The sequence below is a fragment of the Oncorhynchus keta genome, unplaced genomic scaffold, assembly GCF_023373465.1.
Source record: "Oncorhynchus keta strain PuntledgeMale-10-30-2019 unplaced genomic scaffold, Oket_V2 Un_scaffold_515_pilon_pilon, whole genome shotgun sequence".
NCBI lineage: Eukaryota > Metazoa > Chordata > Actinopteri > Salmoniformes > Salmonidae > Oncorhynchus > Oncorhynchus keta.
The window spans coordinates 416,189-434,539 of record NW_026290954.1 but is presented as its reverse complement, the minus strand read 5'-3'; the positions used below and the strand labels follow the sequence as shown (position 1 = coordinate 434,539).

The 18,351-nt window shown below is 51.8% G+C and overlaps 1 protein-coding gene across 3 annotated transcripts in view; it reads right to left on the bottom strand.

Moving 5' to 3' along the window:
• The window catches only part of LOC118379752 (cytoplasmic protein NCK1-like), a 152,155-nt gene that overhangs the window by 33,470 nt on the left and 100,334 nt on the right, over positions 1-18,351 (bottom strand). The window contains exon 1 of one of the 3 annotated variants that reach the window (XM_052516618.1): positions 11,096-11,245. The exons of the other annotated variants lie outside the window; for them this stretch is intronic. Coding sequence (XP_052372578.1) covers positions 11,096-11,129 — 34 coding nt within the window. The 5' untranslated portion in view covers positions 11,130-11,245. Of the gene's footprint in view, positions 1-11,095; positions 11,246-18,351 lie in introns of those variants that run through there. 3 annotated transcript variants of the gene reach the window in all.

The following is an 18,351-nucleotide window of genomic DNA, read 5'->3' as shown; positions in this document are numbered from 1 at the left end:
AGAACCACCGTCTACTACTGGGAACCACCGTCTACTACAGAGAACCACCGTCTACTACTGGGAACCACCGTCTACTACAGAGAACCACCGTCTACTACAGGGAACCACCGTCTACTACTGGGAACCACCGTCTACTACAGAGAACCACCGTCTACTACTGGGAACCACCGTCTACTACAGAGAACCACCGTCTACTACAGGGAACCACCGTCTACTACTGGGAACCACCGTCTACTACAGAGAACCACCGTCTACTACTGGGAACCACCGTCTACTACTGGGAACCACCGTCTACTACTGGGAACCACCGTCTACTACTGGGAACCACTGTCTACTACAGGGAACCACCGTCTACTACAGGGAACCACCGTCTACTACAGAGAACCACCGTCTACTACAGAGAACCACCGTCTACTACAGGGAACCACCGTCTACTACAGGGAACCACCGTCTACTACAGAGAACCACCGTCTACTACTGGGAACCACCGTCTACTACAGAGAACCACCGTCTACTACAGGGAACCACCGTCTACTACAGAGAACCACCGTCTACTACAGGGAACCACCGTCTACTACAGGGAACCACCGTCTACTACAGGGAACCACCGTCTACTACAGGGAACCACCGTCTACTACAGGGAACCACCGTCTACTACAGAGAACCACCGTCTACTACAGGGAACCACCGTCTACTACTGGGGCCCACCGTCTACTACAGAGAACCACTGTCTACTACAGGGAACCACCACAGTCTACAGAGAACCACCGTCTACTACAGAGAACCACCGTCTACTACAGAGAACCACCGTCTTGTCCATCAGCCTCTCTCTCTCTCAACCCCCCTTTTTATGTCTCTGTCAGAAGGTGTTCCCTTTGTGTTCCTGAGGTCGTTGAGAAAGGGAGCCATGTTGCATCAGTTAAATCAGAGTGTTTGCACCTGAAGAATGCCTGCTCCTTCCCCTCCTCATCTCCTCCACCTTACTGTGTTATTCTCTTGATGAACTGAGGCAGGTCAGAGGGAGAGAAGAAGAAATGGGGACAGAGGGAGAGAAGAAGAAATGGGGACAGAGGGAGAGAAGAAGAAATGGGGTCAGAGGGAGAGAAGAAGAAATGGGGACAGAGGGAGAGAAGAAGAAATGGGGTCAGAGGGAGAGAAGAAGAAATGGGGACAGAGGGAGAGAAGAAGAAATGGGGACAGAGGGAGAGAAGAAGAAATGGGGTCAGAGGGAGAGAAGAAGAAATGGGGACAGAGGGAGAGAAGAAGAAATGGGGACAGAGGGAGAGAAGAAGAAATGGGGTCAGAGGGAGAGAAGAAGAAATGGGGACAGAGGGAGAGAAGAAGAAATGGGGACAGAGGGAGAGAAGAAGAAATGGGGACAGAGAGAGAGGAAAAGGAGGTAGGAGAGGAAAGTTAAGGACTAACGGGTTTGAGACAGAAACTCTATAGTTCCATAACACCACCTCCTCTCCTCCCTCATCTCATCCTCTCCGCTTCTCTCCTCCCCAGCTGTCCTTTGTCTCTGTGGGACCTCCTGACCCCTCCACTTCCCTTCGTTCCAGGGCTCTTCCTCTGGCTACACCAATACACACGTCAGCCAGTCTGAGATGCACCGCTCTGGTAGACCCATACACTGCCTATCATAAGTATTCACCAAAACTTGGATTTGTTCACATTTTATTGTTACAATAGTGGAAATATGATGTATTTAATTATACGTTTCTGTCATTGACAGAAAATATTCTGTCAAAGTGGATGATTATTATTTTTAGGAATGAAAAAATAAAACACTAATGAATGTTGATGAAATAAGTATTCAGCTCTGTGTCAATACATGTTAGAAATAGGGGTGTGAACATTTAAACGTTTAGTTGGGATCCTTATCGTTAAGGAAAAACTCTTGTTTTTTTTTACCTGGACCAAATTCACATAGAAGTGTGTGTTACAGATATGTCAGTCACTGAAAGAAAGACTCAAAAGTGGTACATATGTTCTATCAGCGCTATTCCTATACTTCCCCTTCTTAAGACTTGTTGTGTCTTTTACTTTAGTTTTTGTACACAAGCTTCAAACAGCTGAACATATTTTGGGGTTATGGAAAACATATTTCACAGCGTTTTAGATGGTACAATGATTATCTACACCAGGGGTGTCAAACACATTACACGGAGGACCTAGGTTGGCTATAGTTTCAATGAAGCCCTAGACAACCAGGTGAGGGGAGTTCCTTACTGAGACAACCAGGTGAGGGGAGTTCCTTACTGAGACAACCAGGTGAGGGGAGTTCCTTACTGAGACAACCAGGTGAGGGGAGTTCCTTACTGAGACAACCAGGTGAGGGGAGTTCCTTACTGAGACAACCAGGTGAGTGGAGTTCCTTACTGAGACAACCAGGTGAGTGGAGTTCTTTACTGAGACCTAGGCAACCAGGTGAGTGGAATTCCTTACTGAGACCTAGACAACCAGGTGAGGGGAGTTCCTTACTGAGACAACCAGGTGAGGGGAGTTCCTTACTGAGACAACCAGGTGAGTGGAGTTCTTTACTGAGACCTAGACAACCAGGTGAGGGGAGTTCCTTACTGAGACAACCAGGTGAGGGGAGTTCCTTACTGAGACAACCAGGTGAGGGGAGTTCCTTACTGAGACAACCAGGTGAGGGGAGTTCCTTAATGAAACCTAGACAACCAGGTGAGGGGAGTTTCTTACTGAAACCTAGACAACCAGGTGAGGGGAGTTCCTAACTGAGACAACCAGGTGACTAGGTGGTAAAGCTGACTACGTGGTAAAGCTCTTTGTAGACTATAGCCTAATGGGCATCTAACTACATGGTAAAGCTATTTGTAGACTATAGCCCAATGGGCATCTGACTACGTGGTAAAGGTATACTATAGTTGGGCATCTAACTACTGGTAAAGCTCTTTGTAGACTATAGCCAATGGGCATCTGAGTGGTAAAGCTCTTTGTAGACTATAGCCCAATGGGCATCTAACTACATGGTAAAGCTATTTGTAGACTATAGCCTAATGGGCATCTGACTACGTGGTAAAGCTCTTTGTAGACTATAGCCTAATGGGCATCTGACTACATGGTAAAGCTATTTGTAGACTATAGCCTAATGGGCATCTAACTACATGGTAAAGCTATTTGTAGACTATAGCCTAATGGGCATCTGACTACGTGGTAAAGCTCTTTGTAGACTATAGCCTAATGGGCATCTGACTACATGGTAAAGCTATTTGTAGACTATAGCCCAATGGGCATCTAACTACATGGTAAAGCTATTTGTAGACTATAGCCCAATGGGCATCTAACTACATGGTAAAGCTATTTGTAGACTATAGCCTAATGTAAATACACATAACTGAATATTATGGCTCTGTTTACGAGCAGAGCTCTACTGTGACGAGGTCATTGTGTAGATTTCACTGTGTGATAAACAAACTTTGGTTTGATTAGCTTGAACACATGACTACTATATAGGCTAGCTATTACAGAGCAAAATGAAACCGAACCGGGGGACGATCCAGCCAGAGAGTTTATTTGCAGAGATTAAACATGCTGTGAAATCAATTGACCAAAGTAGTGGACATAAATCATTACTATGTAGAATTGCAGGAAATTCACTTTATAAAACAGACGTCAAATCAAGCAATAGTTTCCAGTAGGGAGTCGCAGCACTACACCAAGACAATTAGTAGAAAGAAAACCCATCTAGCTACCCTACCACAAAACACACATCTAGCTACCCTACCACAAAACACCCATCTAGCTACCCTACCACAAAACACCCATCTAGCTACCCTACCACAAAACACACATCTAGCTACCCTACCACAAAACACCCATCTAGCTACCCTACCACAAAACACACATCTAGCTACCCTACCACAAAACACCCATCTAGCTACCCTACCACAAAACACACCTAGCTACCCTACCACAAAACACCCACCTAGCTACCCTACCACAAAACACCCACCTAGCTACCCTACCACAAAACACCCACCTAGCTACCCTACCACAAAACACCCACCTAGCTACCCTACCACAAAACACCCATCTAGCTACCCTACCACAAAACACACACCTAGCTACCCTACCACAAAACACCCACCTAGCTACCCTACCACAAAACACCCATCTAGCTACCCTACCACAAAACACCCATCTAGCTACCCTACCACAAAACACCCACCTAGCTACCCTACCACAAAACACCCATCTAGCTACCCTACCACAAAACACACACCTAGCTACCCTACCACAAAACACCCACCTAGCTACACTACCACAAAACACCCATCTAGCTACCCTACCACAAAACACACATCTAGCTACCCTACCACAAAACACCCATCTAGCTACCCTACCACAAAAACACCCATCTAGCTACCCTACCACAAAAACACCCATCTAGCTACCCTACCACAAAAACACCCATCTAGCTACCCTACCACAAAAACACCCATCTAGCTACCCCACCACAAAACACCCATCTAGCTACCCTACCACAAAACACCCATCTAGCTACCCTACCACAAAACACCCATCTCGCTACCCTACCACAAAACACCCATCTAGCTACCCTACCACAAAACACACACCTAGCTACCCTACCACAAAACACCCATCTAGCTACCCTACCACAAAACACACACCTAGCTACCCTACCACAAAACACCCATCAAGCTACCCTACCGCAAAACACACACCTAGCTACCCTACCACAAAACACCCATCTAGCTACCCTACCACAAAACACCCATCTAGCTACCCTACCACAAAACACACATCTATCTACCCTACCACAAAACACCCATCTAGCTACCCTACCACAAAACACCCATCTAGCTACCCTACCACAAAACACACACCTAGCTACCCTACCACAAAACACCCACCTAGCTACCCTACCACAAAACACCCATCTAGCTACCCTACCACAAAACACCCACCTAGCTACCCTACCACAAAACACCCATCTAGCTACCCTACCACAAAACACACACCTAGCTACCCTACCACAAAACACCCACCTAGCTACCCTACCACAAAACACCCACCTAGCTACCCTACCACAAAACACCCATCTAGCTACCCTACCACAAAACACCCATCTAGCTACCCTACCACAAAACACCCACCTAGCTACCCTACCACAAAACACCCACCTAGCTACCCTACCACAAAACACCCATCTACCTACCCTACCACAAAACACCCATCTGGCTACCCTACCACAAAACACCCATCTGGCTACCCTACCACAAAACACCCATCTGGCTACCCTACCACAAAACACCCATCTGGCTACCCTACCACAAAACACCCATCTAGCTACCCTACCACAAAACACACAACTAGCTACCCTACCATAAAATACACACCTAGCTACCCTACCACAAAACACCCATCTAGCTACCCTACCACAAAACACCCCTCTAGCTATCCTACCACAAAACACCCATCTAGCTACCCTACCACAAAACACCCATCTAGCTACCCTACCACAAAACACCCATCTAGCTACCCTACCACAAAACACCCATCTAGCTACCCTACCACAAAACACCCATCTAGCTACCCTACCACAAAACACCCATCTAGCTACCCTACCACAAAACACACATCTAGCTACCCTACCACAAAACACACATCTAGCTACCCTACCACAAAACACACAACTAGCTACCCTACCACAAAACACACACCTAGCTACCCTACCACAAAACACACATCTAGCTACCCTACCACAAAACACACAACTAGCTACCCTACCACAAAACACACACCTAGCTACCCTACCAACAAAACACACACCTTGCTACCCTACCACAAAACACACATCTAGCTACCCTATCACAAAACACACATCTAGCTACCCAACTACAAAACACACATCTCAAAACTGTACCATAAAACACACATCTAGCTACCCTACCACAAAACACACAACTAGCTACCCTACCACAAAACACACACCTAGCTACCCTACCACAAAACACACATCTAGATACCTTACCACAAAGAAACACAACTAGCTACCCTACCATAAAACACACATCTAGCTACCCTACCATAAAAAAGAGAGGTGAAGAGAGGAGATGAGGGTGAAGAGAGGATAGGGGGTGAAGAGAGGAGATGAGGGTGAAGAGAGGAGATGAGGGTGAAGCGAGGAGATGAGGGTGAAGCGAGGAGATGAGGGTGAAGAGAGGAGAGGTGAAGAGAGGAGGGTGAAGAGAGAAGAGGAGATGAGGGTGAAGAGGGGAGAGGAGGGTGAAGAGGAGGGTGAAGAGAGAAGAGATGAGGGTGAAGAGAGGAGAGGAGGGTGAAGAGAGGAGATGAGGGTGAAGAGAGGAGATGAGGGTGAAGAGAGGAGATGATGGTGAGGGTGAAGAGAGGAGATGATGGTGAAGAGAAGAGATGAGGGTGAAGAGAAGAGATGAGGGTGAAGAGAGGAGATGAGATGATGGTGAAGAGAGGAGATGATGGTGAAGAGAAGAGATGAGGGTGAAGCGAGGAGATGAGATGAGGGTGAAGGAGGAGATGAGATGAGGGTGAAGCGAGGAGATGAGATGAGGGTGAAGAGAGGAGATGAGGGTGAAGAGAGGAGGGTAAAGAGAGGAGATGAGGGAGAGGAGAGGAGGGTGAATAGAGGATTGGAGATGAGGGTGAATAGAGGATATGAGGGTGAATAGAGGAGATGAGGGTGAAGAGAGATGAGGGTGAAGAGAGGAGATGAGGGTGAAGAGAGGAGATGAGGGTGAAGAGAGGAGAGGAGGGTGAAGAGAGGAGGGTGAAGAGAGAATAGGAGGGTGAAGAGAGGAGATGAGGGTGAAGAGAGGAGAGGAGGGTGAAGAGATGAGGGTGAAGAGAGGAGAGACCTAGGGTGAAGATAGGAGAGGAGGGTGAAGAGAGGAGATGAGGGTGAAGAGAGGAGATGAGGGTGAAGAGAGGAGATGAGGGTGAAGAGAGGAGATGAGGGTGAAGAGAGGATAGGAGAGGAGGGTGAAGAGAGGAGATGAGGGTGAAGAGAGGAGAGGAGGGTGAAGAGAGGAGATGAGGGTGAAGAGAGGAGATGAGGGTGAAGAGAGGAGATGAGGGTGAAGAGGGTGAAGAGAGGAGATGATGGTGAAGAGAGGAGATGAGGGTGAAGAGAGGAGATGAGGGTGAAGAGAGGAGAGGAGGGTGAAGAGAGGAGATGAGGGTGAAGAGAGGAGGATGAATAGAGGATAGGAGAGGAGGGTGAGAGAGGAGATGAGGGTGAAGAGAGGAGAGGAGGGTGAAGAGAGGAGATGAGGGTGAAGAGAGGAGGGTTCAAGAGAACAGAGGAGAGGAGGGTGAAGAGAGGAGATGAGGGGTGAAGAGAGGCAGATGAGGGTGAAGAGAGGCTGGGTGGGCTCCCTGGAGATTAAACCCCTGAAGAGAGGAAGGAGAGGAGGGTGAACCTTCCCAAGTTCTCTCACGAGAGGAGAGGAGGGTGAATCCGAGAGGAGATGGTGAGGAGGGTGAAGAGGGGAGGCACCTCAGATCCAGGGTGAAGAGAGGAGATGAGGGTGAAGAAGGAGATGAGGGTGAAGAGAGGAGATGAGGGTCCCTAGACTGAGGAGATGAGGGTGAAGAGAGGAGCCCAGTCAAGAGAGGGCTGAGGAGGGTGGAAGAAACTCCCTCAGGGTGAAGAGAGGAGATGAGGGTGAAGAGAGGAGATGAGGAGATGAGGGTGAAGAGAGGAGAGTAGCATCTCTGTCTATTAAAGTACAGTACACACCATCCTGCTCCTGATAACTGACTGGCTGAAGAGTAGATACCCTGGACTCATCAATCAACATACATATAGACAGACAGGAGACCCCATTCTATGACACAATAACTATCTTGTTCTACCTGGAAGCCAAAGCCCCCTACTGTAACTCATTAGAGAGGGGGAGTGACCCACAACCCAAAGCTCTTCCACCACACCCCCCTACTGTAACTCATTAGAGAGGGGGAGTGACCCACAACCCAAAGACCCTCCCAGCAGTAAGCCTCCCAACAGTAAGCCTCCCAGCAGTAACCCTCCCAGCAGTAACCCTCCCAGCAGTAACCCTCCCAGCAGTAACCCTCCCAGCAGTAAGCCTCCCAGCAGTAAGCCTCCCAGCAGTAAGCCTCCCAGCAGTAAGCCTCCCAGCAGTAAGCCTCCCAGCAGTAACCCTCCCAGCAGTAACCCTCCCAGCAGTAACCTCCCAGCAGTAAGCCTCCCAGCAGTAAGCCTCCCAGCAGTAACCCTCCCAGCAGTAAGCCTCCCAGCAGTAAGCCTCCCAGCAGTAAGCCTCCCAGCAGTAAGCCTCCCAGCAGTTAGCCTCCCAGCAGTTAGCCTCCCAGCAGTTAGCCTCCCAGCAGTAACCCTCCCAGCAGTAACCCTCCCAGCAGTAACCCTCCCAGCAGTAACCCTCCCAACAGTAACCCTCCCAGCAGTAACCCTCCCAGCAGTAACCCTCCCAGCAGTAAGCCTCCCAGCAGTAAGCCTCCCAGCAGTAACCCTCCCAGAAATTACAACTCCACAGATTGAAAGCAGCGAGCCTCCCAGCAGTTAGCCTCCCAGCAGTAACCCTCCCAGCAGTTAGCCTCCCAGCAGTAACCCTCCCAGCAGTAAGCCTCCCACAGATTGAAAGCAGCTAGCCTCCCAGCAGTAACCCTCCCAGCAGCTAGCCTCCCAGCAGTAACCCTCCCAGCAGTAAGCCTCCCACAGATTGAAAGCAGCGAGCCTCCCAGCAGTAACCCTCCCAGCAGCTAGCCTCCCAGCAGTAACCCTCCCAGCAGTAAGCCTCCCACAGATTGAAAGCAGCTAGCCTCCCAGCAGTAAGCCTCCCAGCAGTTAGCCTCCCACCAGTAACCCTCCCAGCAGTAAGCCTCCCACAGATTGAAAGCAGCTAGCCTCCCAGCAGTAACCCTCCCAGCAGTAAGCCTCCCACAGATTGAAAGCAGCTAGCCTCCCAGCAGTAACCCTCCCAGCAGCTAGCCTCCCAGCAGTAACCCTCCCAGCAGTAACCCTCCCAGCAGTAAGCCTCCCAGCAGCTAGCCTCCCAGCAGCTAGCCTCCCAGCAGTAACCCTCCCAGCAGCTAGCCTCCCAGCAGCTAGCCTCCCAGCAGTAACCCTCCCAGCAGCTAGCCTCCCAGCAGTAACCTCCCAGCAGCTAGCCTCCCAGCAGTAACCCTCCCAGCAGCTAGCCTCCCAGCAGCTAGCCTCCCAGCAGCTAGCCTCCCAGCAGTAACCCTCCCAGCAGCTAGCCTCCCAGCAGTAACCCTCCCAGCAGTAACCCTCCCAGCAGTTAGCCTCCCAGCAGTTAGCCTCCCAGCAGTTAGCCTCCCAGCAGCTAGCCTCCCAGCAGCTAGCCTCCCAGCAGCTAGCCTCCCAGCAGCTAGCCTCCCAGCAGTAACCCTCCCAGCAGTAACCCTCCCAGCAGTAAGCCTCCCAGCAGTAAGCCTCCCAGCAGTAACCCTCCCAGCAGTAAGCCTCCCAGCAGTAAGCCTCCCAGCAGTAAGCCTCCCAGCAGTAACCCTCCCAGCAGTAAGCCTCCCAGCAGTAAGCCTCCCAGCAGTAAGCCTCCCAGCAGTAAGCCTCCCACAGATTGAAAGCAGCTAGCCTCCCAGCAGTAACCCTCCCAGCAGTAAGCCTCCCAGCAGTAAGCCTCCCAGCAGTAAGCCTCCCACAGATTGAAAGCAGCTAGCCTCCCAGCAGTAAGCCTCCCACAGATTGAAAGCAGCTAGCCTCCCAGCAGTAAGCCTCCCACAGATTGAAAGCAGCTAGCCTCCCAGCAGTAAGCCTCCCACAGATTGAAAGCAGCTAGCCTCCCAGCAGTAAGCCTCCCACAGATTGAAATCAGCTAGCCTCCCAGCAGTAAGCCTCCCACAGATTGAAAGCAGCTAGCCTCCCAGCAGTAAGCCTCCCACAGATTGAAAGCAGCTAGCCTCCCAGCAGTAAGCCTCCCACAGATTGAAAGCAGCTAGCCTAGTTGATGTTTTAGTAATCTTTACACATAATCTTGTACAGTTCCAAAACATGGAATTTAGGAAGGATTATGAATCAGGAAAAACTACGGTACAGTTTATAAAACTAAAGCTTTCTCTAGTGTAAAAAATAACAACTACAGCCCTACAGCCCACTTTATTGTAGGAAACTACAGCCCTACAGCCCACTTCATTGTAGAAAACTACAGCCCACTTTATTGTGGGAAACTACAGCCCTACAGCCCACTTCATTGTAGGAAACTACAGCCCACTTCATTGTAGGAAACTACAGCCCTACAGCCCACTTCATTGTTGAAAACTACAACCCACTTTATTGGAGAAAACTACAGCCCTACAGCCCACTTCATTGTAGAAAACTACAGCCCTACAGCCCACTTCATTGTAGGAAACTACAGCCCTACAGCCCACTTCATTGTTGAAAACTACAACCCACTTTATTGGAGAAAACTACAGCCCTACAGCCCACTTCATTGTAGAAAACTACAGCCCTACAGCCCACTTCATTGTAGTAAACTACAGCCCTACAGCCCACTTCATTGTAGTAAACTACAGCCCTACAGCCCACTTCATTGTAGTAAACTACAGCCCACTTCATTGTAGAAAACTACAGCCCTACAGCCCACTTCATTGTAGTAAACTACAGCCCTACAGCCCACTTTTGTAGAAAACTACAGACCACTTGTGTAAAAAAGATGACAGCCCACTTTAGTGTAGAAAACTACAGCCCTACAGCCCACTTTATTGTACAAAACTACAATCCACTTTAGTGTAGAAGAATGCAGGCTCTACTCTAGTGTACAACTAACACCAACTAACTTGCCGAACTAACAGACAACATGGCTGGATTCCCATAATCCTCTTCTCTCTACAACACACATTCTAGAACACTCCCTAAACCAGAAAAAAAAAAAATAGGAATCACTGAGTGGAAAAATAGGAAGGGAAACAGCCCCTCTTCCTCCCAACTCAGAGAGAGAAGAAACAACTGAACTTCTCCCTCTTCAAGGCATCTTAAACTAAGTCATTACCAAGTCATATCCAAACAGAAAAGCAGAGGATCTCTATCAGACCAGAAATGTCAACTCACGAAAGAAGTGCTTGAAGAGGTTAGCCATGTCCATGTTGGGCGCTCCCTCTCTCTCTACTCTTCCCACTACAGCTGCAGAGTTATTCCATGTGAACACCCAGAGAGAGCAGGGCAGGCAGCCCACTCCCTGGACATGTGACCTGCCTCAACCAATAGGGAGGCAGGGATAGAGGCCTCAGCTAACTTCCCACTGAGCACAGCCCAGTCAATGTGTCTCAGAGGGAGAGAAATGGGAAGAAAGGAACAGGCCGAGCGAGAGAGGTACGGGGGAGAGAGAGGAACGGGGTAGAGAGAGAGGAACGGGGTAGAGAGAGAGGAACGGGGGAGAGAGAGGAACGGGGTAGAGAGAGAGGAACGGGGGAGAGAGAGGGGAACGGGGAGAGAGAGGGGAACGGGGAGAGAGAGAGGAACGGGGGAGAGAGAGAGGAACGGGGGAGAGAGAGAGGAACGGGGGAGAGAGAGAGGAACGGGGGAGAGAGAGGGAACGGGGAGAGAGAGAGGAACGGGGAGAGAGAGAGGAACGGGGAGAGAGAGGGTACGGGGGAGTGAGAGAGGAACGGGGTAGAGAGAGAGGAACGGGGAGAGAGGGGAACGGGGTAGAGAGAGAGGAACGGGGGAGAGAGAGGAACGGGGAGAGAGAGGAACGGGGAGAGAGAGGGGAACGGGGGAGAGAGAGGGGAACGGGGGAGAGAGAGGGGAACGGGGAGAGAGAGGGGAACGGGGAGAGAGAGAGGAACGGGGGAGAGAGAGAGGAACGGGGGAGAGAGAGAGGAGGACGGGGGAGAGGTACGGGGGAGTGAGACAGGAACGGGGAGAGAGAGAGGAACGGGGGAGAGGGAGAGGGGGAACGGGGAGAGAGAGAGGAACGGGGAGAGAGAGGTACGGGGAGAGAGAGGTACGGGGGAGAGAGAGGTACGGGGGAGTGAGAGAGGAACGGGGGAGTGAGAGAGGTACGGGGGAGTGAGACAGGAACGGGGGAGAGAGAGAGGGACGGGGGAGAGAGAGAGGTACGGGGGAGTGAGACAGGAACGGGGGAGAGAGAGAGAGGTACGGGGGAGTGAGACAGGAACGGGGGAGAGAGAGAGGTACGGGGGAGTGAGACAGGAACGGGGGAGAGAGAGAGGTACGGGGGAGTGAGACAGGAACGGGGGAGAGAGAGGGAGAGAGAGAGAGATGCACAGAGAGCAGAATTAGGCAGATACCTACTAATTATCAAAATCCAGAAAAGATTTTGGGCCGGAAACCGAGCTGCACCTCCTAACCTCCAACTAACCAGCCTCCCTAGTCTGCTCCAGAGTAGGTTAACCTACCAGCCTCCCAGTCTGCCCCAGCCCAGGTCAACCTACCAGCCTCCCAGTCTGCCCCAGCCCAGGTCAACCAACCAGCCTCCCAGTCTGCTCCAGCCCAGGTCAACTAACCAGCCTCCCAGTCTGCTCCAGCCCAGGTCAACCAATCAGCCTCCCAGTCTGCTCCAGCCCAGGTCAACCAATCAGCCTCCCAGTCTGCTCCATCCCAGGTCAACCAACCAGCCTCCCAGTTTGCTCCAGCCCAGGTCAACCAACCAGCCTCCCCAGCCCAGGTCAACCAACCAGCCTCCCCCAGCCCAGGTCAACCTACCAGCCTCCCAGTCTGCCCCAGCCCAGGTCAACCAACCAGCCTCCCAGTCTGCTCCAGCCCAGGTCAACTAACCAGCCTCCCAGTCTGCTCCAGCCCAGGTCAACCAATCAGCCTCCCAGTCTGCTCCAGCCCAGGTCAACCAACCAGCCTCCCAGTTTGCTCCAGCCCAGGTCAACCAACCAGCCTCCCCCAGCCCAGGTCAACCAACCAGCCTCCCCCAGCCCAGGTCAACCAACCAGCCTCCCAGTCTGCTCCAGCCCAGGTCAACCAACCAGCCTCCCAGTCTGCCCCAGCCCAGGTCAACCAACCAGCCTCCCAGTCTGCCCCAGCCCAGGTCAACCAACCAGCCTCCCAGTTTGCTCCAGCCCAGGTCAACCAACCAGCCTCCCCCAGCCCAGGTCAACCAACCAGCCTCCCAGTCTGCTCCAGCCCAGGTCAACTAACCAGCCTCCCAGTCTGCTCCAGCCCAGGTCAACCAATCAGCCTCCCAGTCTGCTCCAGCCCAGGTCAACCAACCAGCCTCCCAGTTTGCTCCAGCCCAGGTCAACCAACCAGCCTCCCCCAGCCCAGGTCAACCAACCAGCCTCCCCCAGCCCAGGTCAACCAACCAGCCTCCCAGTCTGCCCCAGCCCAGGTCAACCAACCAGCCTCCCAGTCTGCTCCAGCCCAGGTCAACCAACCAGCCTCCCAGTTTGCTCCAGCCCAGGTCAACCAACCAGCCTCCCCCAGCCCAGGTCAACCAACCAGCCTCCCAGTCTGCCCCAGCCCAGGTCAACCAACCAGCCTCCCAGTCTGCTCCAGCCCAGGTCAACCAACCAGCCTCCCAGTCTGCCCCAGCCCAGGTCAACCAACCAGCCTCCCCCAGCCCAGGTCAACTAACCAGCCTCCCAGTCTGCCCCAGCCCAGGTCAACTAACCAGCCTCCCAGTCTGCCCCAGCCCAGGTCAACCAACCAGCCTCCCAGTCTGCTCCAGCCCAGGTCAACCAACCAGCCTCCCAGTCTGCCCCAGCCCAGGTCAACCAACCAGCCTCCCCCAGCCCAGGTCAACCAACCAGCCTCCCAGTCTGCCCCAGCCCAGGTCAACCAACCAGCCTCCCCAGCCCAGGTCAACCAACCAGCCTCCCAGTCTGCCCCAGCCCAGGTCAACCAACCAGCCTCCCAGTCTGCCCCAGCCCAGGTCAACCAACCAGCCTCCCAGTCTGCCCCAGCCCAGGTCAACCAACCAGCCTCCCAGTCTGCCCCAGCCCAGGTCAACCAACCAGCCTCCCAGACTGCCCCAGCCCAGGTCAACCAACCAGCCTCCCCCAGCCCAGGTCAACCAACCAGCCTCCCAGTCTGCCCCAGCCCAGGTCAACCAACCAGCCTCCCCAGCCCAGGTCAACCAACCAGCCTTCCAGTCTGCCCCAGCCCAGGTCAACCAACCAGCCTCCCCCAGCCCAGGTCAACCAACCAGCCTCCCAGTCTGCCCCAGCCCAGGTCAACCAACCAGCCTCCCAGTCTGCCCCAGCCCAGGTCAACCAACCAGCCTCCCCAGCCCAGGTCAACCAACCAGCCTCCCCCAGCCCAGGTCAACCAACCAGCCTCCCAGTCTGCCCCAGCCCAGGTCAACCAACCAGCCTCCCAGTCTGCCCCAGCCCAGGTCAACCAACCAGCCTCCCAGTCTGCCCCAGCCCAGGTCAACCAACCAGCCTCCCCAGCCCAGGTCAACCAACCAGCCTCCCAGTCTGCCCCAGCCCAGGTCAACCAACCAGCCTTCCAGTCTGCCCCAGCCCAGGTCAACCAACCAGCCTCCCCCAGCCCAGGTCAACCAACCAGCCTCCCAGTCTGCCCCAGCCCAGGTCAACCAACCAGCCTCCCAGTCTGTCCCAGCCCAGGTCAACCAACCAGCCTCCCCCAGCCCAGGTCAACCAACCAGCCTCCCAGTCTGCCCCAGCCCAGGTCAACCAACCAGCCTCCCAGTCTGCCCCAGCCCAGGTCAACCAACCAGCCACCCAGTCTGCTCCAGCCCAGGTCAACCAACCAGCCTCCCAGTCTGCTCCAGCCCAGGTCAACCAACCAGCCTCCCCCAGCCCAGGTCAACCAACCAGCCTCCCCCAGCCCAGGTCAACCAACCAGCCTCCCAGTCTGCTCCAGCCTACCACCCTCCCCAGGACAGATAGTCAACAAAATGAATCAACAGATCACTGTGAACTGTGCCTCACTGCTCAACGTCAGAACGGCTCACCACCCCACTCTGACATGTCAACACTTATATGATAATATACATCTGGATCAGGACAGTATCAGAACCTTTGCTATGGATCTAAAGGATGCAACTCTTGGCAGGGGCCCACACCCATCAATAGTACCCCCACCAGAATAGCCAGACACGGCTTATTACAGCACAGCTCAACCAGACCCACCTCAGGACAGCTCCACTAGGCCCGGTCCATTACAACACAGCTCTACCAGACCCACCTCAGGACAGCTCAACCAGACCCACCTCAGGACAGCGCCACTAGGCCCGGTCCATTACAACACAGCTCTACAAGACCAGTCCCAACACAGCACAGCTCAACCAGACCCACCTCAGGACAGCGCCACTAGGCCCGGTCCATTACAACACAGCTCTACCAGACCCACCTCAGGACAGTGCCACTAGGCCCGGTCCATTACAACACAGCTCTACCAGACCCACCTCAGGACAGCGCCACTAGGCCCGGTCCATTACAACACAGCTCTACCAGACCCACCTCAGGACAGTGCCACTAGGCCCGGTCCATTACAACACAGCTCTACCAGACCCACCTCAGGACAGCGCCACTAGGCCCGGTCCATTACAACACAGCTCTACCAGACCCACCTCAGGACAGCGCCACTAGGCCCGGTCCATTACAACACAGCTCTACCAGACCCACCTCAGGACAGCTCCACTAGGCCCGGTCCATTACAACACAGCTCTACCAGACCCACCTCAGGACAGCGCCACTAGGCCCGGTCCATTACAACACAGCTCTACCAGACCCACCTCAGGACAGCTCCACTAGGCCCGGTCCATTACAACACAGCTCTACCAGACCCACCTCAGGACAGCGCCACTAGGCCCGGTCCATTACAACACAGCTCAACCAGACCCACCTCAGGACAGCTCCACTAGGCCCGGTCCATTACAACACAGCTCTACCACACCCACCTCAGGACAGCTCCACTAGGCCCGGTCCATTACAACACAGCTCTACCAGACCCACCTCAGGACAGCGCCACTAGGCCCGGTCCATTACAACACAGCTCAACCAGACCCACCTCAGGACAGCTCCACTAGGCCCGGTCCATTACAACACAGCTCTACCAGACCCAACTCAGGACCATTAACATCTGCTAACCATGTGACCATTAACATCTGCTAACCATGTGACCATTAACATCTGCTAACCATGTGACCATTAACATCTGCTAACCACGTGACCATTAACATCTGCTAACCACGTGACCAATAACATCTGCTAACCACGTGACCAATAACATCTGCTAACCATGTGACCATTAACATCTGCTAACCATGTGACCATTAACATCTGCTAACCATGTGACCATTAACATCTGCTAACCATGTGACCATTAACATCTGCTAACCATGTGACCATTAACATCTGCTAACCATGTGACCAATAACATCTGCTAACCATGTGACCATTAACATCTGCTAACCATGTGACCATTAACATCTGCTAACCATGTGACCAATAACATCTGCTAACCATGTGACCATTAACATCTGCTAACCATGTGACCATTAACATCTGCTAACCATGTGACCATTAACATCTGCTAACCATGTGACCAATAACATCTGCTAACCATGTGACCATTAACATCTGCTAACCATGTGTATGAGGACCATTAACATCTGCTAACCATGTGACCAACCATCATACAAAAAAATGTAACAACCAAAATCCATTTGATTGCCCAATAACCCAACAGGAACTAAATGAAAACCTGGAACCTATAAAACCAAAGAACGCTTGTGGTCTAGAAAACATCAGAAATGAAATGCTGAATAACAGCACACCTGAGTTGCAAAATGCTGTGTTTAAACTGTTCAACATGGTTTTAACTTCTGTCTACTTCCCAGGTTTCTGGAAGCAGGGGCTCATCTCCACTATCAACAAAAAGTGGAGACAAATCAGACCCCAATATTACAGAGGAATTTGCGTAAACAGCAACTTGGGGAAGGTTTTCTGTAGCATTTTGAATTGTGACCATATCTGCACCAGGAAACTTTAATATGGCAGTGAATGAACTCAAAGAGAAAGCCTGCAGAGAATCGTATGCAATAAAAAACACATTATTCAAAATCAACATCCCAATTAGAATTTGGACCAAAATATTTGACAGTGTAATCCTACCATTAGCACTTCATGGAAGTGAGGTTTGGGGGCCACTCAATAAACTGGACCTTAAAATGAGGCACAAACATCCAGTTGAAGCCCTACATGCAGAATTCTGTAACTAATGTAGGGCAGAACTGGGTTGTTTTCCAGTGGTAATGAAAATACAGAAAATATTTTTTTTTAAATGGGCTAAATTCAAGTATATAAAGCACTTCAAACCCAAGAGCTGAGCCCAGAAACGAGCCCTCTCAGTCAGCTGGTGTTGGACCTCACCAACCAAGCTGAGCCCAGAAACGAGCCCTCTCAGTCAGCTGGTGTTGGCCCTCACCAACCAAGCTGACACCAGAAACATGCCCTCTCAGTCAGCTGGTGTTGGACCTCACCAACCAAGCTGAGCCCAGAAACGAGCCCTCTCAGTCAGCTGGTGTTGGACCTAACCAAACAAGCTGAGCCCAGAAACGAGCCCTCTCAGTCAGCTGGTGTTGGACCTCACCAACCAAGCTGAGCCCAGAAACGAGCCCTCTCAGTCAGCTGGTGTTGGACCTAACCAAACAAGCTGAGCCCAGAAACGAGCCCTCTCAGTCAGCTGGTGTTGGACCTCACCAACCAAGCTGAGCCCAGAAACGAGCCCTCTCAGTCAGCTGGTGTTGGACCTCACCAACCAAGCTGACACCAGAACTACTTCAAAAGAAAGAATTCCAATAAACAAAATCATGAACCAATCAAAGAAGCATCTCAAGGTCCTGGAGTGGCCTAGCCAGAATCCAGACCTGAACCCAATAGAAAATCTTTGGAGGGAGCTGAAAGTCCGTATTGCCCAGCGACAGCCCCGAAACCTGAAGGATCTGGAGACGGTCTGTATGGAGGAGTGGGTCAAAATCCCTGCTGCAATGTGTGCAAACCTGGTCAAGAACTACAGGAAACGTATGATCTCTGTAATTGCAAACAAAGGTTTCTGTACCAAATATTAAGTTCTGCTTTTCTGATGTATCAAATACTTATGTCATGCAATAAAATGCAAATGAATTACTTAAAAATCATACAATGTGATTTTCTGGATTTATGTTTTAGATTCTGTCTCTCACAGTTGAAGTTTACCTATGATAAAAATTACAGACCTCTACATGCTTTGTAAGTAGGGAAACCTGCAAAATCGTCAGTGTATCAAATACTTGTTCTCCTCACTGTAGGCGTACAGAGGCCCATTATCAGCAACCATCCCTCCTGTGCCCCAATGGCACGTTGTGTTAGCTAATCCAAGTTGAT